Source organism: Crassostrea angulata, chromosome 3 (genome assembly GCF_025612915.1).
Source record: "Crassostrea angulata isolate pt1a10 chromosome 3, ASM2561291v2, whole genome shotgun sequence".
Classification (NCBI taxonomy): Eukaryota; Metazoa; Mollusca; class Bivalvia; order Ostreida; family Ostreidae; genus Magallana; species Magallana angulata.
In genome coordinates, this window is record NC_069113.1 from 56,276,625 (window position 1) to 56,299,137 (window position 22,513).

The 22,513-nt window shown below is 37.9% G+C and overlaps 1 protein-coding gene across 21 annotated transcripts in view; it reads left to right on the forward strand.

Moving 5' to 3' along the window:
* Nucleotides 1-9,991: 9,991 nt before the first annotated feature.
* The window catches only part of LOC128178001 (rho guanine nucleotide exchange factor 28-like), a 70,915-nt gene continuing 58,393 nt past the window's right edge, over nucleotides 9,992-22,513 (forward strand). For 20 of the 21 annotated variants that reach the window (XM_052844956.1, XM_052844953.1, XM_052844959.1 and 17 more), the window contains exons 1-7: nucleotides 9,992-10,080; nucleotides 12,707-12,750; nucleotides 12,872-13,010; nucleotides 16,922-17,218; nucleotides 17,420-17,612; nucleotides 20,409-20,524; nucleotides 21,763-21,876. In XM_052844956.1, coding sequence (XP_052700916.1) covers nucleotides 12,718-12,750; nucleotides 12,872-13,010; nucleotides 16,922-17,218; nucleotides 17,420-17,612; nucleotides 20,409-20,524; nucleotides 21,763-21,876 — 892 coding nt within the window. In that variant the 5' untranslated portion in view covers nucleotides 9,992-10,080; nucleotides 12,707-12,717. Of the gene's footprint in view, nucleotides 10,081-12,706; nucleotides 12,751-12,871; nucleotides 13,011-16,921; nucleotides 17,219-17,419; nucleotides 17,613-18,755; nucleotides 19,028-20,408; nucleotides 20,525-21,762; nucleotides 21,877-22,513 lie in introns of those variants that run through there. The other variant, XM_052844974.1, reaches the window with a different exon arrangement.

Here is a 22,513-nt window from a genome sequence, read left to right on the forward strand (position 1 = left end):
ACCTATCACCAGGGTCAGAGTACGTATCACCAGAGTCTGTGTGCCTATCACCAGGGTCTGTACACCCATAACCAGGGCCAGTATACCCATCACCAGGGTCTCAATACCTATAACCAGGGTCAGAGTACGTATCACCAGAGTCTGTGTGCCCATCACCAGGGTCTGTACATCCGTAGCCAAAGTCAGTATACCCATCACCAAGGTCTCAATACCTATCACCAGGGTCAGAGTACGTATCACCAGAGTCTCTGTGCCTATCACCAGGATCTGTACACCCATAACCAGGGCCAGTATACCCATCACCAGGGTCTCCATACCTATCACCAGGGTCATTATATCCATCACTAGTGTTTGTGTGCCCAACAACGGGGTCTGTACACCCATCACCAGGGTCAGTATACCAATCACCCGGGTCTGTACACCCATAACCAGGGTCAGTATACCCATCACCAGGGTCTTCATATCTATCATCAGGTTCAGAGTGCGTATCACCAGAGTCCCATAACCAGGGTCAGTATACCCATCACCAGGATATGTACACCCATAACCAGGGTCAGTATACCCATCACCAGGGTCTCCATACCTATCACCAGGGTCAGAGTACGTATCACCAGAGTCTGTGTGCTCATGACCAGGGTCTGTACATCCGTAGCCAAAGTCAGTATACCCATCACCAAGGTCTCAATACCTATCACCAGGGTCAGAGTACGTATCACCAGAGTCTGTGTGCCCATCACCAGAGTCTGTACACCCATAACCAGGGCCGGTATACCCATCATCAGGGTCTGAAAACCTATCACCAGGGTCAGAGTACGTATCACCAGAGTTTGTGTGCCCATCACCAGGGTCTGTACACCCATAGCCAGGGTCAGTATACCCATCACCAGGGTCTCCATACCTATCACCAGGGTCAGAGTGCGTATCACCAGAGTCTGTGTGCCCATCACCAGGGTCTGTACACCCATAACCAGGGTTAGTATACCCATCACGAGGGTCTCCATACCTATCACCAGGGTCAGAGTGCGTATCACCAGAGTCTGTGTGCCCATCACCAGGGTCTGTACGCCAATAACCAGGGTCAGTATACCCATCACCAGGGTCTCCATACCTATCACCAGGGTCAGAGTACGTATCACCAGAGTCTGTGTGCCTATCACCAGGGTCTGTACACCCATAACCAGGGCCAGTATACCCATCACCAGGGTCTCCATACCTATCACCAGGGTCATTATATCCATCACTAGAGTTTGTGTGCCCAACAACGGGGTCTGTACACCGATCACCAGGGTCAGTATACCAATCACCCGGGTCTCTACACCCATAACCAGGGTCAGTATACCCATCACCAGGGTCTTCATATCTATCACCAGGATCAGAGTGCGTATCACCAGAGTCTGTACACCCATAACCATGGTCAGTATACCCATCACCAGGGTATGTACACCCATAACCAGGTTCAGTATACCTATCACCAGGGTATGTACACCCATTACCAGGGTCGGCATACCCATCACCAGGGTCTCAATACCTATCACCAGGGTCAGAGTACGTATCACCAGAGTCTGTGTGCTCATGACCAGGGTCTGTACATCCGTAGCCAAAGTCAGTATACCCATCACCAGGGTCTCAATACCTATCACCAGGGTCATAATGCCTATCACCAGAGTCAGAGTACGTATCACCAGAACTGTAAACATATCACCTGGGTCATTATACCTTTTAGTAGGGTCAGTGTTCGTAGTACTAGGGTCTGTGTGCCCATCATCATGGTCTGTATATTCATAACAAAGGTCAGTTTACCCTTCACCAGGGTCTTAATACTTTTCACCAGGATAGTGTACGCATCAATAGGGTCTGTGTGCCCATCACCAGGGTCAGTATACCTAACACAACAGTCAGTGCACTTATCATGAGGGTTTGTATATCCATTACCTGAGTCAGGTAATACTGACCCTGTTGATAAGTAGAGTGACCCTGGTGATAGGTATACTGATCCTGGTGAAGATTACACATACCTTGGTGATACGTACACTCATGACCCTTGTGATAGGTATACTGACTCAGGTGATGGTTATACTTACCCTGGTTATAGATTTCGAGATTCTGGTGTTACGTATGGTGACCTTATAATATCTACACTTTTGTGTATACCGACTCTGGTGATGGATATATACTGACCCCTGTGATTGGCTACAGACCCTTGTGATACGTACACTGACTCTGTCGCTAGGTATACTGACCCTGGTGATAGAGAATGTGATAGATATACTGGTGATAAATGTACTGACTCTTGTGATAGGTATACTGACCTTGGAGATGGGCCCTCAGACCCACGGATGCGTACACTGACACGGCCGTTAGGTAAACTAACTCTGGTGATAGGTAATAGGTACAGTTTTCCTGGTGAAAGTCTACTGATCAAGGTAATGGATGTACAAACCCTGATGATAAGTGCACTGACTGTTGTGATAGATATACTGACCCTAATGATGGGCACACAGACCCTATTGATTCGTAAACTATTCCTGGTGATAAGTATTTAGACCCTGGTGATGGGCATACTGGCCCTGGTTATGGGTGTACAGACTCTGGTGATGGGCACACAGACTCTGGTGATACGTACTCTGACCCTGGTGATTGGTATGATGACCCTGGTGATGGGTATACTGACACTGGTTATGGGTGTACAAACTCTGGTGATGGGCACACAGACTCAGGTGATACGTATTCTGACCCTGGTGATGGGTATACTGGCCCTGTTATGGGTATACAGACCCTGGTGATGGGCACACAGACTCTGGTGATACGTACTCTGACCCTGGTGATAGGTATGAAGACCCTGGTGATGGGTATACTGGCCCTGGTTATGGGTGTACAGACTCTGGTGAAGGGCACACAGACTCTGGTGATACGTACTCTGACCCTGGTGATAGGTATGGAGACCCTGGTGATGGGTATACTGGCCCTGGTTATGGGTATACAGACCCTGGTGATGGGCACACAGACTCTGGTGATACGTACTCTGACCCTGGTGATAGGTATGGAGACTCTGGTGATGGGTATACTGACCCTGGTTATGGGTATCCAGACCCTGGTGATGGGCACACAAACTCTGGTGACACGTACTCTGACCCTGGTGATAGGTATGGAGACCCTGGTGATTGGTATACTGGCCCCTGGTGATAGTATGAAGACCCTGGTGATGGGTATACTGACCCTGGTTATGGGTATACAGACCCTGTTGATGGGCACACAAACTCTGGTGACACGTATTCTGACCCTGGTGATAGGTATGGAGACCCTGGTGATGGGTATACTGGCCCTGGTTATGGGTGTACAAACTCTGGTGATGGGCACACAGACTCTGGTGATACGTACTCTGACCCTGGTGATGGGTATACTGGCCCTGGTTATGGGTATACAGACCCTGGTGATGGGCACACAGACTCTGGTGATACGTACTCTGACCCTGGTGATAGGTATGAAGACCCTGGTGATGGGTATACTGGCCCTGGTTATGGGTGTACAGACCCTGGTGATGGGCACACAGACTCTGGTGATACGTTCTCTGACCCTGGTGATAGGTATGGAGACCCTGGTGATGGGTATACTGACCCTGGTTATTGGTGTACAGAGTCTGGTGATGGGCACACAGACTCTGGTGATACGTACTCTGACCCTGGTGATAGGTATGGAGACCCTGGTGATGGGTATACTAGCCCTGGTTATGGGTGTACAGACTCTGGTGATGGGCACACAGACTCTGGTGATACGTACTCTGACCCTGGAGACCATGATGATGGGTATACTGACCCTGGTTTTGTGTATACAGACCCTGGTGATAGGTCATGGGTAGATCTACAAGGGGTCAGTGACATGTTCACCCCTAATACCCCCCCCCCCCCCCCAACAAAATAGCTCCTGAGTAAAAAAAAAAAGGAAAATAGATTTCTTCTTTCTTTCCCTCCTAGTCTTGCATTTTTTATTTATTTTGGACTAAGGTGTTTGTAGAACCTGGTGAATGGAACAATGCACGAGATAATATTGGTTTACATAAAGTCTTTATACTAGCATACATGTATGTAATGAAACCATGATATTTTGTTCAGGCACCTAGCATCGTAGCAAAATGGGTTGAGGGCAGACTCATCCAATCTTGCCTTGAAAAAAAAAAACCAACTCAAAAATACTTTTTAAATAATTGAAAATTCTAATCCGTGGAGGTAGGGGGCTAAGTGTACCTTTAACTTCAATTTCACAGTTTATTTCCTCTCTTTCATTTCAAATTTTACATGGTCCCAAAAACATTGGGGGGGGGGGGGGGTGGGGGTGCAACTGTATGTTAATTTACTTTTTTATAAGTAAATTCAAGAAAAATATTTGCTGCGAGAAAACGTGTGCTGGAGGGGGGCAGTCCCGTGTCCCTGCCCCCATTCCAACCCCCCCCCCCCCTCCGATGCTAAGTGCCTGTTGTTTTCCTGTAACATTGATTTTGATTGTTCTCTCAATTATTTATTTAATTTTTTGGTGTAAAATCTAATGTACATAACATTTTTATCACTTCTGATCATATTTTTCATATAAAAATCGCATTTTTAAATTGCACATATATCAGTTCGAAGTTCCTCTAAATAGCTTTCGAATTTCCTCCCAATCGTTTACCGATCCCGATGGAAAGTTGGTTCACGCATGCGCACATCCTGGTTATAGTGCCTGGTTATAGGATATAAAAAGTACCCTATTCTATACCTCCCTCCTGATACCCAAGAAACTTCGATTTTAGTAATTAAGAATCCCGATCTCGATGTTAATTCTACAATTTTTTTTTGGTGCAACAATTTACCCGAACAGGCCCAAATGGAAATGTGAGATTATAAACGGATTAATATTTTGAAAAATCGTGTTTTGGAAATATAAACGTTTCATTAATATCTATAAAGATAACCAATGGTTAACATTAAAGTGTTCACTCATTTTTCAAAATATATTGAACTCAAGGACGTTGTTTACTCAGGGTTTGAGTCACAGGCACTTGTTTCTGAAAAAAAAATTACCCTATAATAATATCAGAAACAAGTGCCTGTGGTTTGAGTTCTCAAATTCAGATTCTACTGTAATAAATTCCAATGTCATGAGTAAAATTTGTTCTTACCACAAAAAGTATTTATGAAATGAATTATCATTGGTATAGCGTTCGATATTTTTTTTACATATTATGGAATTAGACTCATACAAAGTAGTGATTTTTTTTTTTTTTACAAAACTGAGGAAATTCGAAAAAAACTTTTCGGATTTAATTTTCACCGAAATATTTTTGGTAGTACTATGTTATTTAAAGTTAAGAATTTATTTGTAATTAACATAATTTTGCATATTTTCTGTTGGTTTAATATCACTTTTTTATTTAGATAATCGTATATGGGTAGGAATATAAAAACCAATAGAGGAAATTCAGATTAAAATATTTATAAAAATTGTGAATGAAAACACAATGCTCTGTATCTATTTAGTCTATTCATTAACATTATTTAATTTTCAAAGGAGTTTTGCAAGAGGTGTTATTTTCATCTCAGTCTTAGTGTAAAGGTTTTTAGGGATTTTTCTTAAAATTTAAACAAAAATAATTCGATGGCAATTAACTCAAAAATTAAGTAGGTCATTGATTTTGATTTTGAAAAATAACACTACCATGAAAGGTCTATAACACACAATAGATAGTTTTCATTAACATCAGTGGAAATAATTTTTTCGCATTCTGAGTCAGTACAGTACGTAATCCTTAATTAAAACAAGCGAACCTTAGGCCATAACGCCCACTTCCAAAAGTTCAGATCCATTTCTCATGTAAGATTTATAGGGGAAAACATGACCAGAGTGAATGCCAATGGTTTCAATGTACAGAGTAAAACACGTTTTCATAATATGAATTTAAATTTGATACTTGTATGTGTACACATTATTTCGCAAGTAAATCAGTTTCTCTTGTACTTGCACATAACAAAAACAATAAATACCCCCCAAAAAATATATTTTTTTTTTGCATTTGCGTTCTTGCATTACAGAAAGTCACACCCACAGCATCTTCGCCAGCCATGGGTTTCTGATCCGCACCGCTTCTCACACAAAGAAAGCCTTGGCAAGCGAAGATGCAGACACAGAATCTGCAATATTTAACATCAAAATTTTGCAATATTCAACATCAACCACAACTTCGCTAGCCAAGGGTTTTTGGTCCACTGCGGAGCGAAGTGGACCGAAAACCCTTGGCTAGCGAAGATGCATCAACCATGTCTGAAAACTTCTGAAGTTTTCATTTGACAAGCAGCTCGTCATATATGCGCAAGAGCACATTACCATTATACCGGTATACTCAATAAGAATCTTATCAAGTACTGATTACTACAAGTTTGAACGCCAGAATGAATACATATCGAACACGACTTACCGACAAATCTTTAAGCCCCACCCCTTACTCTTATTAGCGTTTCCACAAAAGAAAATAATTTTATTCTAATTCACCGAGTTCAACCGAAATAAATTATAAGCGTAGGCTCGTAGTCTATCATTCTCCATGGAGAAGGTGTTCGAATCCTATAGACAGCGTTTTATTTTTAATTCATTTGCCTTTAAGTAAAACATTTTTTGTTTTTTTATTGGATTATTATGAAAAAAAAATCTAATACCATTTATATAATAACAACAATTACGTAATGTTCATAATCTGTACACATAATGTTGGATAAAAATAGCGCTAGCATTGATATGAGATCATGCTGTAATGCTTAGAAAACAAAGGTGCATGTATTATTGTATATCATGTATTTGTCAGAGGATGCAGTTCTACATTATACATGTACATGTACTGATGCACAGTTTCAAATATATAGATTTTTTATATGTTCATATGTCATTTCAAAATCCTGGGTACGGGGGATTTGTCAGGCCTTGTACGCTCTTGTACTTTGAATGTTTTTTGTAAATTTTTCTTCAGGTTTGTTATCATTTTCAAACTGCATGACTATAGTTGGAAATGTGATTTATAATATATACTCACTGTAACAAAAAAAAATAGATATTACTGTATAAGAAAAAAAAATTTATTTTACGATTGATCCCGTGAGCACTTGCACCTTCTCGTCCCCCTGTCTTCTTTGTTCAGTAGTTGCAGTTGCAGTGTTTGAGACATCATTAACGACAAGGTAGAGTAACATGTTTTGTGGCAGCGCACTTTAAAAAATTCCAACAATTAAGTGCGTTTTTTTAAACCAATTCAACGCTCTTCGAATTTTTTTCAAAGTGCGATATTATTGTATATCGACATTTTTATCATAAAGACACTAAACGAACTTTGCAATTTCGGGAGGAGGGATTCAACGTTGTGAAAATCATGACACCCTCGGGGTAGGGTTGGCCACAATTGTGTAGGGGGGGGGGGGGTCGAAGTTAGGAATATGTAGAGCAAATCTTTAAAAATCGTCTTCTCCAAAACTAATCAGCCAGGAAAGCTGAAACTTGTGTGGATGCATCCTCAGGTAGTGTAGATTCAAAGTTGTGAAAAACATTACCCCTGGGGATAGGGTGGGGCACAATGGAGGGTCGAAGTTTTACATAGGAATATATAGAGTAAATCTTTAAAAATCTTCTCAGAAACTAATCAGCCAGGAAAGCTGAAACTTGTTTGGAAGCATCCTCAGGTAGTGTAGATTCAAAGTTGTGAAAATAATGATAACCCCGGGAGTAGGGTGGGGCCACAATGGGAGGGGGGTCAAAGTTTTTCATAGAAATATGTAGAGTAAATCTTTAAAAATATTCTTCTCAGAAACTAATCAGCCAGATGATAATTGTTAAGACTTTGGCCCCAGGACAATTCTTCGGCCTCACAAGAAGGTTCAGAGTTTGGTGTCGGTTTATATCCCATATATATTGTTAAGGATCTTTTTGAGAACTGCAATACTCAATATGTGATATGACTATAAAATCATCCTGTTAAAAAAGGGACTAATGATTATAAACATAAGAATGTTTAGGGGGAAAATGAATGTTATTTATACAGGATCTATATGTATTATAGTACATTGTCCAAATAGTTTGTATTATGACTCCATTAAGCTGATTTTATCATACCTGTTGTTCCTCAGGCGCTTTAATTTTTTTTCGAAGTGAGTTGATTAACACACTTTGATTTGTTTAAACATATTTTTTAAAGTGGGTTGTAACAAGGCGCCCTTTTATTTTTAGAAGGCCGACTAGCTTTAGTTTTCATCGTGCATGTTTATGCGCAGTCTAGTAAAATACGGCATATCTATACCTTTTAAGACTTTGATACCAATTAACAAATTGGCATTTTGAAATTACATATAAGATAAAAAAAAATTTATAACTATTTACATGTTACAATTTGATGAAAATCCCTTATGTAGTATTTTCATAATCTGCTTCGATATGTAGAAAATGGCAATTTCCTACAATATATTCCTATATAATAGTAAATGTACTGTACCTGTGTTTGAAATGGTCCCTAAAAAATCAGATAGTAGATTTTTTTTAAATTTTGCAAATATACTAAAGATGGTGTATATTTCATTTGGTTAAAAAAGAAAGGGTTTTGTTATGTAGTTTTTACGCAAAAAAACAAAAACAAAATTTAACCCCAACCCCAAGTCGGTCTTTTTATATTTGATAGTATGTAATATATTAATGCTATTTCTGTCAGTATTAATTATAAACAAAGCCTTTAAGCTGTTCAGTTGATAGTGCAATTAATTTTATTTTGCACACAACAATCCCTTTACTGTGACACAAATCGCATTAGCGACCTCTGCGATAATTTTGTTTTGAATAATGACAATACACGTACAATATATATAGTGATACATACATAAACTGTTATATCTGAGATAAAAGGTTAAGGGTCTTCATGTTTATTCTAAAATGCTGTGAAAGACTGAGGTACACTGCCGTTATCTGGAGATCGTGGAGGTGAATACTAAACAAATATGCAACAGACCACTGCATGCATGTCAATCCAATTCATATGGAAGCTATCTCATGCCTCTTGGGTATGCTTTAACATTTTGACAAACATGTAATTTAACAAACTGTTAATCTCCATTTTAATCTCTGATGCGTTGAACCAAGTTTAAAATTGGTTCAGTAGTTTTGAATACGAAAATTATTTTTAAAAATGTGAAAATTTCAAGTATAAGAAAACTTTCCGTAAAAGAAAATGGGTAGCCCCAGGTGAGCTAGAATTCTAAGTGATGGTTCACAAGTGGGAACTGTGTGTGGAGGATTCTGGAGGCAGACGAGCTTACGGTCGATATCAATTTCTATTAGATAGATTAATTACACTAAAAGCATTATATACAAGAACCTCTCTGGTATGTAGTTTATATACGCGTTCGAAATTGTAGATATATATGTTTAACAATTGCAGTTTGGTGGCTTATGATCAATCAATCATTTCCTTGCCCATTATCTTTGATGAACAAAACAAAAAATATGTAATAAAAAATAATGATAAAAAAAAATAAGTAAAGTATAAATCATCACTGATTTTATTATATCACTTTACTAATACTTGCTTTAGAACACCCCCCCCCCTAAAATAAGGGAAGGAAAGTCATCATGTTCCTTAGAGAACTATATAGATTCTTGTCTTCTTGTCAATCAACAGTCAAATCACAGTTACTTACAAATTAAAAAATATAGGCCTAGTGCATCATGCACATCCATATATATATTTTTAATTTTTTTTGTTAAATCCAATATAGCCCCCCCCCCCCCCCCCCCCCCCACGCGCACAGAGAGAGAGAGAGAGAGAGAGAGAGAGAGAGATAGAGAGAGAGAGAGAGAGAGAGAGAGAGATTTTAATAAAAAGATTTTTACATAATTTAATAATTTCACAGTGTGGCAAAAAATATATGATACATTGATACAAAATATGCAACTAATGTTTTTTTCCCGCGGGGTGTCAACTGATAGCCTTTAATCCGCCCAAGATTTGTAAAAGTTTATGTCACGTGACCAAAGATGGCGAACTCGCTGAAATCAGTGTGGAATGTATAATCATGTCAAAAGGTAATGTTTATTTACTTTTTATGAAAAGCAAACATTACGCTTTGTTTACATATAGATCTATGGTGTTGATGAATTATCACATGGGTTTCATCTTTATGGTTTTATAAGTTGCGTCCAGTTCTTAGGCGTGCATTTTACCTCAGTGAAAGTTGAATTCAGGTAAAAGACGTGAGCTCCTTATTGACCGGATGTTAAGCCTTCTAGAATTTCCTTTAATAACTTAGAGTAAAGTAAAGTTCCATAGTAATATATTTCTACCTACATTATTTATTGCTAGCCTATCTATAGTATTTTAATGATCTAAATGGATCAGGTGAAATCTTTTATAAATTCAGTGCAGAAGAGACTAACAGGTGTTTGGTGTCACCCCTATTAATTGCTCATGGTGCAATAAAATTTGACATTTTACAAAAGCCTACAGAACACAACTAAGTTATCAATGGAGATGGAGTAATTTATGAAAATGAACCAATAATCTCTTTAAATGAAGTAAACATATTCTTTATGATATTTCTGGCAAAACTCACTCAGTTCAAAGCAATTGAACTGCAGCAGTCAAAAATTCTATTTCCTCTTCCTGATAAACAGTAAGTCCTCATTCCCAGTACAAAGACATTCATCAGTGCTTTTACAGGTACTCGTTGATTAGTTTTAATAAGTATTTAGTATTATGTCGACATGTATGAGCTAGGTGATCAAATACGGTCGGGAGTGATCAATTCTAATAAAGCACGAAGGTCGTTATGATATAGTTTATCACGCCTGACCGTATTTGATCACCTAATAATATTCAAAGAATCATTCCTTATTTCTTATAGTTATATAATTTTCTGCAATAATATGTTTTACGGTGCTACCGTTGTGGCGAGCGCAGCAAGAATTGCACATACCTTGTATCATTGTCAACTTAATGTTATTTAGGTAACAACGAACATCAAAGAATTTGAGAGAGAGAGAGAGAGAGAAAGAGAGAGAGAGAGAGAGAGCCCGGTCCCTGTTTGTAGGTGTGTAATTTCCCAGGTTTGACTATATGCAACAATATCTGCATAAATTTTTTTAACTGTTTTTATTTTGTCTTTATTCTTTTTTATTTTATAGTTCAAAATGTCCTGTTGTTTATTTCCCCTCCTTACTCATATACTAACCTGCTTACTTTACATGCATGCACAATTAGCTTGAAATTGGATTGATATGACAGTAAAGTATGACTCTTGCTAGTATATATTTTTATAATCTCTACTGACGTGTGACCAGTTCTCGCTGAGTACCATTTCTCGCCAGAACATTGTGACGTCATTTTATGTCTATAATTTTATGTGTTGATAAAATGACGTCACAATATACTTGCGAGAAATGGTACTCGGTGAGAACTGGTCGCATGCCAGTATATAAAAAAAAAAACCAAAAATTAAAAAAAAACAAACAAAAAAATGTCAAATGTCAATGAGGCAGGTATCGCAGTCTATACTGAAGTAGTACACGCATTACAGATGTTTGAATCACCTCTAAATTTATTGCGGGAAATATAGCGCGAGAGCATTGTGACGTCATCCATGACATTTTTTGTCTTTGTTTACGTATCTCTACTTAATACAAAGGTATGGAAGTATCTTGGGTCTCGCCAAAGCATGTGCAGTACTCAGAACCGTTCAACGTGTCTTCAAACCTCAAAACACCGTAAATTATGAGTTAAATGTTGGCCATTTTTGGCATAGCACCACGGATGAAAACATTAGAGAGCATTATGGGACGTAGACAAAAATTTTGTTTGATGAATCTGTAGGTTTAGCTCGTTCTTTTTCCTGCGCACACTGGCTCGCTTTTAAAATAATCATTGATGATTTATATAATTACCTGTATATACATTACAAAATCAATTTGTAGTGTTATTACTGAAAAAGACAATGGAAAATATAAATATATTATAACAGTATTAGTACAGAAAAATGAAAAGATCTTATTTACATTTAATGAGCAGTACAAAGGTATTTTGAGAGGGGTGCGTATTATTTGAAAGGCAGCCTCAAAGTTTAGGAAACTGGAATTTGTCTGATGATCTCATTTTGATGTAAATTAACAATACTATTCTTATATCTTTTTATCTTCTTAATATGTATAATTTTTATTGCATGATTCAAGTATATATATTTTCTACCTTTGATTTTACAAGCTATATATATGCTATGTTATTTCTACTTTATTTACTCTCTTTTATACACAAATTATGCTAATATCCTCTTTCAACTTCGCGGGGGGGAGGGGGGAGTTTATAAGTTTATTTGCAATATGTTTTTGGACTCTCATCACAAATAAGCCTATCAAGTAATCAAGTAAATAAACAGAACTAAAGGTTATCACTGGGGTCAGAGGTGCTGATAAATCCATGAAATCTGTCATCAAAGCTTCATCTGCCAATCTCTGATCACTGTGCACAGAGTATCCATACATTTTGCCTTTATGTTCATAGGACTTGCTTTTAATTTACATTTGGCTGCATTTCTACCTAGAAATACTTTATTTTGATGTATAGGCCAGTTCATGTTGGCATGATTTTTTTACCCTTATCTAATTAATGAGTGTATCAAGAATAAATGTTTCATTGATAATTTGTTTTCTTCTGTTTCAGAATAATGCTGAATGGCATTTGATAAGAATTCAAGTCCCGTCTATGTAAGTAAAATAAACAAGTGACTTAAGCCTATCGTACCTAACCCGTCTCTTGGTCTACTTTCTCCCTAAATTACATATTCATAATTTTGATAATAAGGGAGATACTGGTGTGTTTTTTCAGGGAGGCGGGCAGATTCGGGTGAATCTACCCCAGGGATTGCCCATGGACTGCCCCCTGTATCTGGTTTTTGAGGGGCCATACCAACGACACATCACAACAGGGATCAGGTGTGGAGACACCTGCTGGGCTGTCATCCCAGGTGAGAATTAAAGTCTGTATCCTAAAGTAGGGAGAGTCAAGGATAGACGTACATTGTGTATCCTAAAGCAAATAAAGTGTGTATCCTAAGGAGAGGATATTGGAGGTTAGACTCATTGTCTGTATTCTAGAAAGAGGATAGTCCAGGTAAGACTCATTGTCTGTATCCTAGAGAGAGGATAGTCCAGGTAAGACTCATTGTCTGTATCCTAGAGAGAGGATAGTCCAGGTTAGACTCATTGTCTGTATCCTAGAGAGAGGATAGTCCAGGTAAGACTCATTGTCTGTATTCTAGAAAGGGGATAGTCCAGGTTTGACTCATTGTCTGTATCCTAGAAAGAGGATAGTCCAGGTTAGACTCATTGTCTGTATCCTAGAAAGAGGATAGTCCAGGTTAGACTCATTGTATCCTAGTGAAGTGAAGGTTAAACTATTCATGTATGAGGATAGTTCAGATACTGTGGAAAACATGTAGAAACCTACATAATGTGGTCTCTTTTGTTATGATAGATCCTTTCTATAATTTTTTACAAGTTCTGTCTCATGTAAAACTAAAATTAATAAACAATGGTAGTATGGTTCCAGTTCAGCATGATTTTGCATTCATTTCCCCAAAATAAGCAGGAAAATGCATGCACGGTTTGTCTCGCATCTATAATTTACTGGACAGTCTGTGTTCATGATGTTCATCTGAGTGATCTGACAGGTGGTAGACCTGATCAATACACAGGACTGCATATAAAACCAAGCTACAGGTGTAATCAGGTGGAGATTTTACCTGTCTCACATATAAACCTCACAGATCCCGGCCCGGGCTGGAGGAACTGTTTGTTTTAGTGGTGTATCATAAATTTTCTGTATTGACATTTGTTTCAAACTGTGATCTTGTGGCGGATGATAACATTGGCTAAGTCTGTTTTTATAATCTTTTTGGAAAAGTGGACTTGAATAACACACAAATTCCAAAGAAATATTCATATGGAACCTTTTGTTTGTATGTGAAAAGGTTTTTTTTTTTTCTTTTAATTGATATCAATTCTTGAAATTAGATTTGTTTCAAGTTTAATTTGAATTCTCAGAAAAAGAAACATATGTAAGCAATCAGAGACATGAAGAATGAATTGTCTGTATAATAAACCAAGGCTCTTAATAGGGAAAAAAGATGTACCTTAATTAAAGCTACCTCATCTGAAGCTTCTGTTGCAGGGCAAATGTTGTCAAATACCGTAACTAACAGGATTGTTTCAACTCTTATTGAAATAATGACTGTCAATATGGTATTAACAAGGATTTATAAATCTTATTGAAAGCGAAAAAAATGATGCAGAATTTCTGCAGAAATGAACAAATAATCTGAACTCTGTGTCCATGTTTGAGTGAAGGGTGGTCTGATTTTACAGTGTCCAATATGTATGAGTGACTGAAGGTTTGTCTGATTCTACAGTGTCCAATATGTATGAGTGACTGAAGGTTTGTCTGATTTTACAGTGTCCAATATGTATGAGTGATAAGTGATAGGTGTGGCTGGGATTTATCACAGAAATATTGGGCGTGTACTCACGTAAGACTCATCTCGTCTCAAGAGAGAGAGATTGTGATTCTTGCTTATGATGATAGTGCAATGCTGTCAGTGCTATTGGTCAGCTGCAGACTCCTTATCACAGGACATTGGGTGTGTACTGGTGTAGGTCTCATTATTTGACTCGAGTCATCTCAAGAGAGAGCAGTCATCTCAAGAGAGAGCGGGTGAATCCAGACTGACTTCATGGCTTATTGAGAGATTGTGATGCCGTCTAACTCTGGGTCAGTAGTGTTGTGGTGAATCAGACTTTTTGTGAATGGGAGGTCATGTATTGCCCATTGAGGGACTGTTCCCAATGGATCACTTCCGGCCATTGAGAAACTGTGTGAATGAATGAGATCTGACCGAGGACATTTCTGTACAGGAAATGTGTAATTGGAGGAAAGTCTTGTAGTTTATGGACCAATATTTTCAGTAATTTGAGATAATTAGGGACTAGGCCAATGTGAGATGTATGTTCTACTTCTGTCAGGTTAACCCGATTACTCAGGTAGATGCACACTTGTTGTTACATGAACAGATCCAGTCAATAGTTTATTGTACCTATCTGATATCGTCATTGAATTCAATGTTTTACCTGAATATCAAGTGTGATCTATGATTTTTATACTAAAGCAATCAATATAGACATCAGGGTTATATCTGGCAATTGCCGTTAAATGATGTGTTATGTAACACTGCCTTTTGATGTTGGGTCATTGACCTTCTAACGGTCAGCACACATCTGTTGCGGGAGAGGTGGGGGTTGGGATAGGAGGGATCAGTTTTTGCTTTATGACTGTCAAAGACAAACAATGCAACTCTCTATATTGATTTTGGATAGGATACATTGATTGAAAATAAAACCTTCAACATTTCATGAGTATTTTCCAAGAAAAATTGTTTCGAGTGAAAACGATCATCAATAAATTATGATTTATAAGCTGAATGTTGATAATCATTTGAAATTCTCAGCAGGTTCTTTTGCTTTCATGTTTGTTTTATTTGAAATTGTCATATTACTCAGCCATATAATGTAATTTGGTCCCTGTTGTGTAAAAAGGGGCTGATGATGTAGCAGACCAATATTTGTAATTCTTAAGGGCTGGTATGCATTTAAGGTATAACTGGCAGTGGTATGGACAGGGTCCATTTTGATGTGGGTCGTAGTTTAACCACAGATAAGATCTGTGAAGTTTGTCACAAAGTCTGTCATTACAACCTTAATCCCTCGGACAGCAGCTGAACAATCGTTGTGTTGACTTCAGTAAACCCTGTTATGATAATATTGTCCCTGAATCGTAAACTCCCAGTGATACTCCAGCGGAGGTTTATGATATTTATGTGAGAGATTTAACAAGGAATTAGAACTCCTCTGTCTTTTGTCAGCTAAGTGATCTTATTTTGGTCTTAACAGATTGTTATTGCTGCTCCTATAACAGCCCTGTGTCTCTTAAGTCCTGTGTTATTTCAGAATATTGCCTCATTCAATAGGAATGCCGGTGTTTGTTGAATAAATCTGTTTTTTATGAGTCTATGCTCTATGCTGAGACCTGGAATCAGGTATCTTATTAACATAAGCAGTAGATTTAATACATATCCACTCAATAGCTTTATAGCTGCATGAATATTGTCTTGCTTCTCTTAATATATCTCAGATATACAAGATGGAAACATAACTAATAAAGTCAACTCGAAACCTCAGCTAATAAACTGCAGGGCGGGTTTTAATTTTTTTTTAAAGGACATGTTTGCTAAATATTTACTCCTTTTTTTTTTATTTACTCCAATAGTACACTATTTCCCATTTTTTGGTAGGTGATCATGAGGTGTAAACCTTTCTCTTTGTGGAGATAAAATCTGGCCCATACAATGAGGGTCTATATGAGTAATTTTCTAATTTGATACAATTGGGGTGAAAAAATTTTCCAGCTCAGAAAACCCTTTCTTATGTGAAACTCTATACCACATACTTCAACAGCGGAAATGTGGTTTCTGAATAGATTTGGAGTGAAGGTAACCTTGGCATTCATATTTTCCAGACTTGTCATTCATTTAAATGGTGTGAAATTTCAGGTTGTTTTTGGATTCCAATTACAATGAGTGAGTGGTGAGGTTGAACTCGGTCATACATACACACTATATGATAAATAAAGAACGTCTATATTAGAGCTCAAATAATGTTGCTGAAAAATTAAAGCTTTTGAAAAATTCAAGTACTTGATGACATCCTTACCTTCTCAAGGAAACCATGAAAAGTTTCATATTCCTAGAAATAAATTGAATTATTAAAACCTACTATTTTGTACAGGTAAATAAAAAAGATAATGACTTTGTAATGACCTTTGCAGCCCATGGTGAAGCAGAGAGAGTCCAGGTGACCCTGTTCAGTTACTATAACAACGACATCTGCGCCCTGGTGACGTCACCCTTCGTTTTTGACCATAACCCGACCTACTTTCTGGCCTGTTTTCTGGTGGAGAGCGTCTACAACGTCGCATCGCTGGAGGACCTTGAACTCATCAAGTCAGACAGGTTTGACCTTGGAGAAGAGGACCTCGATACGTTGGACCAGCGGCTGTACCTAGCCCTCAGATACCTGGAGATACCTGAGTGGTGGCATTTGCTTGGCCCTAACTCTCCCGCAGGTAAGCATTAACAAGGCTACTGAGGTTTCTCAAGGGTCTGTAATCTGTAATTAAAGATTATACAAGTTGTAAGATGAGTTATGTGCGAAATTTGCTATATAAGTGTCAATCTTATCGAAAATTATTAAAAATTATTTGAATGCTTATGTTTATTTTGCACAGTATTCATAACTGTTGTAAGCTGACTTGTGGTTGATTTAGTTTCAGCAGAGCACATACCAAGAGAGAGCCTTTTACATTTTGTGGCACGCCTAGGACTTTACAAGGTTGCTCTCTTTCTATTGGATAAAAACGGGGCACAAGAAGCGCTGAGTCTTCCCAATCGCCATGGATACCTGCCAAAAGATATTGCTGCTGAGAAGGGGCACACAAATCTAGCAGCCCTCTTGACAGAGTAAGTGTTGGAGTTATCTTTTCCTAGATGGGAGCAAGTACATTTAACACTAGATTAAAATTAACGGAGCTTTTTTGTGGTTTTTACTTTCTGCAGTATTATTTATATAGTTTTACTGCATTTGAACACTGATGTTCTCTGATTGACAGCATAGCCATATAGAGCTGTCAAACAGTTTCTTTGACTGAATATCATGGTGACAAAGTTATTAAATCTTTAATAATCAATCAATTTACAAACTTTAATGAAAAATTATCAGTTGAGAGATCCTGTTTCAAGTGAAACACATTTAGGAACGAAATGATAAAAATATATACATGTATGTGTGGGGAAGGTGAATATTTTCTGAACAAAATACATGTATTTTAAAAAAGTTCAGTTGTGAAAAGCAATGAAAAGATAAAATAGAAAATAGAAAAAAAAATGATCTATTACTGGATTAGTTATGTGTGTTTATGTTTTTTTTTTTGTTTTGTTTTTTTTTTTTTGGGGGGGGGGGGGGGGGGTTATGTGGTACCAATTTGTATGATATTCCAGAGGCAGTGATAACGTAACAAGGATTAAAGGAAAATGAAGTGCATGCAAATATCTAGTTATTAAAGATTTAATAGTTGCTGGTGCAGTAAACATCTTTACATACATGTGAAGCAACCATAGGGCATTGAAATAAATGAAATCAGATGAGATGCCACTGTGTGCTACCATAGCTGCTGTTTGGTTATTAGATTGTTTCTGTCTTGATGGGTCTCCAAGAAGTTCTAATTTTACCATTAAAATAACCATTTTAAAACGGTAGAAAAAAAATGCATTATATAATAATCAGTTATTGGAAAGGGGATTTTAAACGTTTTTTTCTTGTATAGTTTGCCAGTATCAATTCAGATATTATAAAGTTGATCTTCTGATGCTGTAAACAGGGATAAAGAGGTTACATAATACATGTATTCCAATATTAAAGTCCAGGGTATTTATAGTTTTTTTTTTCCTGGGGTGGGGGTTGAGGTGGAAAGAATCTCAAAATCTCAAAACTCTTCTTTTTACTGCTGTATTATTCAGTTATTTGAGGGCAGAGGATGAGTAAATTGGCAGGGTCATTGGTAAAAAAAAAAAAAAAAAAAGATGATATGAACCAGATTTAAGATCAAGTGACAGATCGATATGAGGATTGAGTCCCCACTAAAATCACAGGCTTCCTGTCCCCATGAAGATCAGATGATGATTCTGTTCACACGAGGACATCCTGTGTATCCGCTCATCTGTTTCACCACACATAAAACACGGCCCTGTGTAATAGTCACTGGGACACAGGGATATCACTACAGCGCTATAATTAACGCTTACTTTGTTACTGACTTAATACAAACCAAGAGTCTTGGCCACTGTGTTGTTAACATTCTTACCATTCTTACCATTCTGTGAGTATTCATTTGACTTATGAATTAGCTGTATTTGTAAACATTGCAATCTGTTTTGTGATTATCCATTAAGCTTTTAATTAGCTGTGTTTGTAAACAATTTGGACTCTTGTTTTGCCATTGGAGGGATTAGGGCTGTTGGAGGGATAAGGATCAATGATTGTAAACATGTCCCTAGCTTTACTTCCTGGTAAATGTCTGAATGAATTAAAGCTCTACATGTACAGTGGTGTACATGTACTAGTGTATTACTTATCTACTACATACTACACTGTCAACATATCTAGTTACTGCTGTGTACGCTCCCACTTGTACAGTGGTGTACTGGTGTATTACTTATCTAGTACATACTATACTGTCAACATATCTAGCTACCTCTGTGTACGCTCCCACTTGTACAGTGGTGTACTAGTGTATTACTTATCTAGTACATACTATACTGTCAACATATCTAGTTACTGCTGTGTACGCTCCCACTTGTACAGTGGTGTACTAGTGTATTACTTATCTAGTACATACTATACTGTCAACATTTCTAGTTACAGCTGTGTATGCTCTCCCTTGTCAGCGAGCAAATTCAAGAATGGGCGAATGCCAATGTCTAAATTTACCTCTCTTCAAACACAACTGTATCTGGGCAAATTCATGACGGGGCGAAACTATTTGCAGGTTTTAAAGGGCAAAAATTACATGGGGCTAAAATAACCCTGTGTACAGTATTACTTATTTAGTACATACTAACTGTCAACATTTCTAGTTGTTTAACAGTCACTGTCTGTATATTGAAGAGTTAAGATGAGGACCGTTTTACTTATATAGTACTTATTAAGTATGTGGTGTACTTTACTGTCAAAATTCCCACTAACCTCACCTTATTACTGTCTGTGAAGTATTCATTTTGGAAATCCAGATGTGCTGAATTGTACCAGTGAACACATTTGTTAGTGTACTGAAATAACAAAATTCCCACATGGTTTTTTTTTATAACATATCACTTACCCTTAAATTTTTCTATGAACTGATCATTGTCACTGTTTATAATCCCCACTTATTGAACTTGGTCAGTAATTTTACTTTTGTCAATTCTAGGAAAATCTGAGGGGTTGATAAAATCCTTGTTAAGTGTGCATGATTGCAACTTATGGTATATATATGTTGTGCAAGTTCTGGATTTAGTGTTTTCAAATTTTTCTGACTACATGGTATAAATGTACTGTATTAGGAATACATTTAAGTGTTTTCTGATCTGATTTTCTGTGTTATATATGTACTGCATTAGGAATACATTTAAGTGTTTTATGATCTGATTTTCTGTGTTATATAATATGTACTGCATTAGGAATACATTAAAGTGTTGTCTGATCTGATTTTCTGTGTTTAGGTACAGCAGTCACTCTGTGAGACTCTGCACGGACACTGTGGCAACCGACTTTGGAATTATTTGTCAGCTGGAGAATGGTCAGAAGTCCATGAGCACTATAACTCGTCGGCCTGTTGGTAAGTCTTTATAAGCATCTATCTATAAATGCTTCCTCCTTACCTATCCAACTCGTCGGCCTGTTGGTAAGTCTTTATAAGCATCTATCTAATGCTTCATCCTTACCTATCCAACTCGTCGGCCTGTTGGTAAGTCTTTATAAGCATCTATCTAATGCTTCATCCTTACCTATCCAACTCGTCGGCCTGTTGGTAAGTCTTTATAAGCATCTATCTAATGCTTCATCTTTACCTATCCAACCTTCAATCCCACCATACCCAATCACTGTCCCCTATTGTCTGAACATAACCCTCAACATCACCAAACACACCTCCAAACGCCATATCTACCCCACCAAACGGAATGTTATACCCCAAACAGCCATACATACCAGCCTCCCTCCATCCCACCCACCCACCTTAAAGAAAACCCCAGTCACTACCCCCACACCAAACTCAATCTTCTCCTTAGTGGATTGAATGCATTCCTCAGAATCACCCACCGCCCTCTCATTGGTTATTATCAGTTGTTGATATATTGTGTAATGAGGTAATGGTTTGGACAGGGAAGTAATGATGTTTATGGCTGTGTAGTTATATTCTACATCCCATTAAGATGGATTAGTTTCCTCCTTTTGTTATTTTTTTCAATAAAAAAGGCAAGGCTATGTTTTGCTGTATTGTGCAGTGCCTGTAAAATATGGACGACTGAGGAAATATTAGAGTAGGTTGTATTTATCCAGGAGATTTATTCCAGTGATACATGGAAGAAGTCAGTCAGTCACATGTTAATGGCAGAAATATCCTTGAAGAGAACACAAGAATATTTGCAGAAACAGAAGATTTATAAAAGATCTCTGATTTATTTTGTTAGTTCATGTTGTTGTGCACCAAAAAAATAAGTGTGAGAATTCACAAAAGCCGTGAGCTTGTTAGAATGGTTCCTATGAATGAATGACTGATAATTGCAATATTGTTGTATCAATATTATGTCTAAGTATTAATAAATAATGCTGCTTTGTGTTATAATTGAAAATCACAGTATGATGCATCAAACATGGTGAACTTCTGTGTAAGAAAAAAACAAAACATGAAAAGCAGCACTTGAGATTCCTGACACAGTAAATTACACAGTAGAGTACACAATGCCCATGTGCCATTTGTATATATTTTCATTTATTTAGGAGGTTATTTAAACCTTGACATAGTTTTTAGATTTCATAGATAATTAAGTCTATACTTATTGATGTTTTTTACAGAGGAGGACATCTACATTTATCATGAGATGATCTGTCAAGAAGGGGAGGTAGATGAACTCGTCCAGCATCAGTGTCAGACGGAGTGGCCGACGGAAGGGGCCGAGAACGAAGAGGGTAAGTAGGGGATTGTGTAAAGTAAGGGGCCGAGAACGAAGAGGGTAAGTAGGGGATTGTGTAAATTAAGGGGCCGAGAAACGAAGAGGGTAAGTAAGGGATAGTGTAAACTAAGGGGCCGAGAACGAAGAGGGTAAGTAGGGGATAGTGTAAACTGAGGGGGCAGAGAACGAAGAGGGTAAGTAGGGGATAGTGTAAACTAAGGGGCCCAGAACGAAGAAGGTAAGTAGGGGATTGTGTAAATTAAGGGGCCGAGAAACGAAGAGGGTAAGTAAGGGATTGTGTAAATTAAGGGGCCGAGAAACGAAGAGGGTAAGTAAGGGATAGTGTAAACTAAGGGGCCGAGAACGAAGAGGGTAAGTAGGGGATAGTGTAAACTGAGGGGGCAGAGAACGAAGAGGGTAAGTAGGGGATAGTGTAAACTAAGGGGCCCAGAACGAAGAAGGTAAGTAGGGGATTGTGTAAATTAAGGGGCCGAGAAACGAAGAGGGTAAGTAAGGGATAGTGTAAACTGAGGGGGCCGAAAACGAAGAGGGTAAGTAGGGGATAGTGTAAACTGAGGAGCCGAGAACGAAGAAGGTGAGTAAGGGATAGTGTAAATTAAGGGGCAGAGAACGAAGAGAGTAAGTACTAAGTA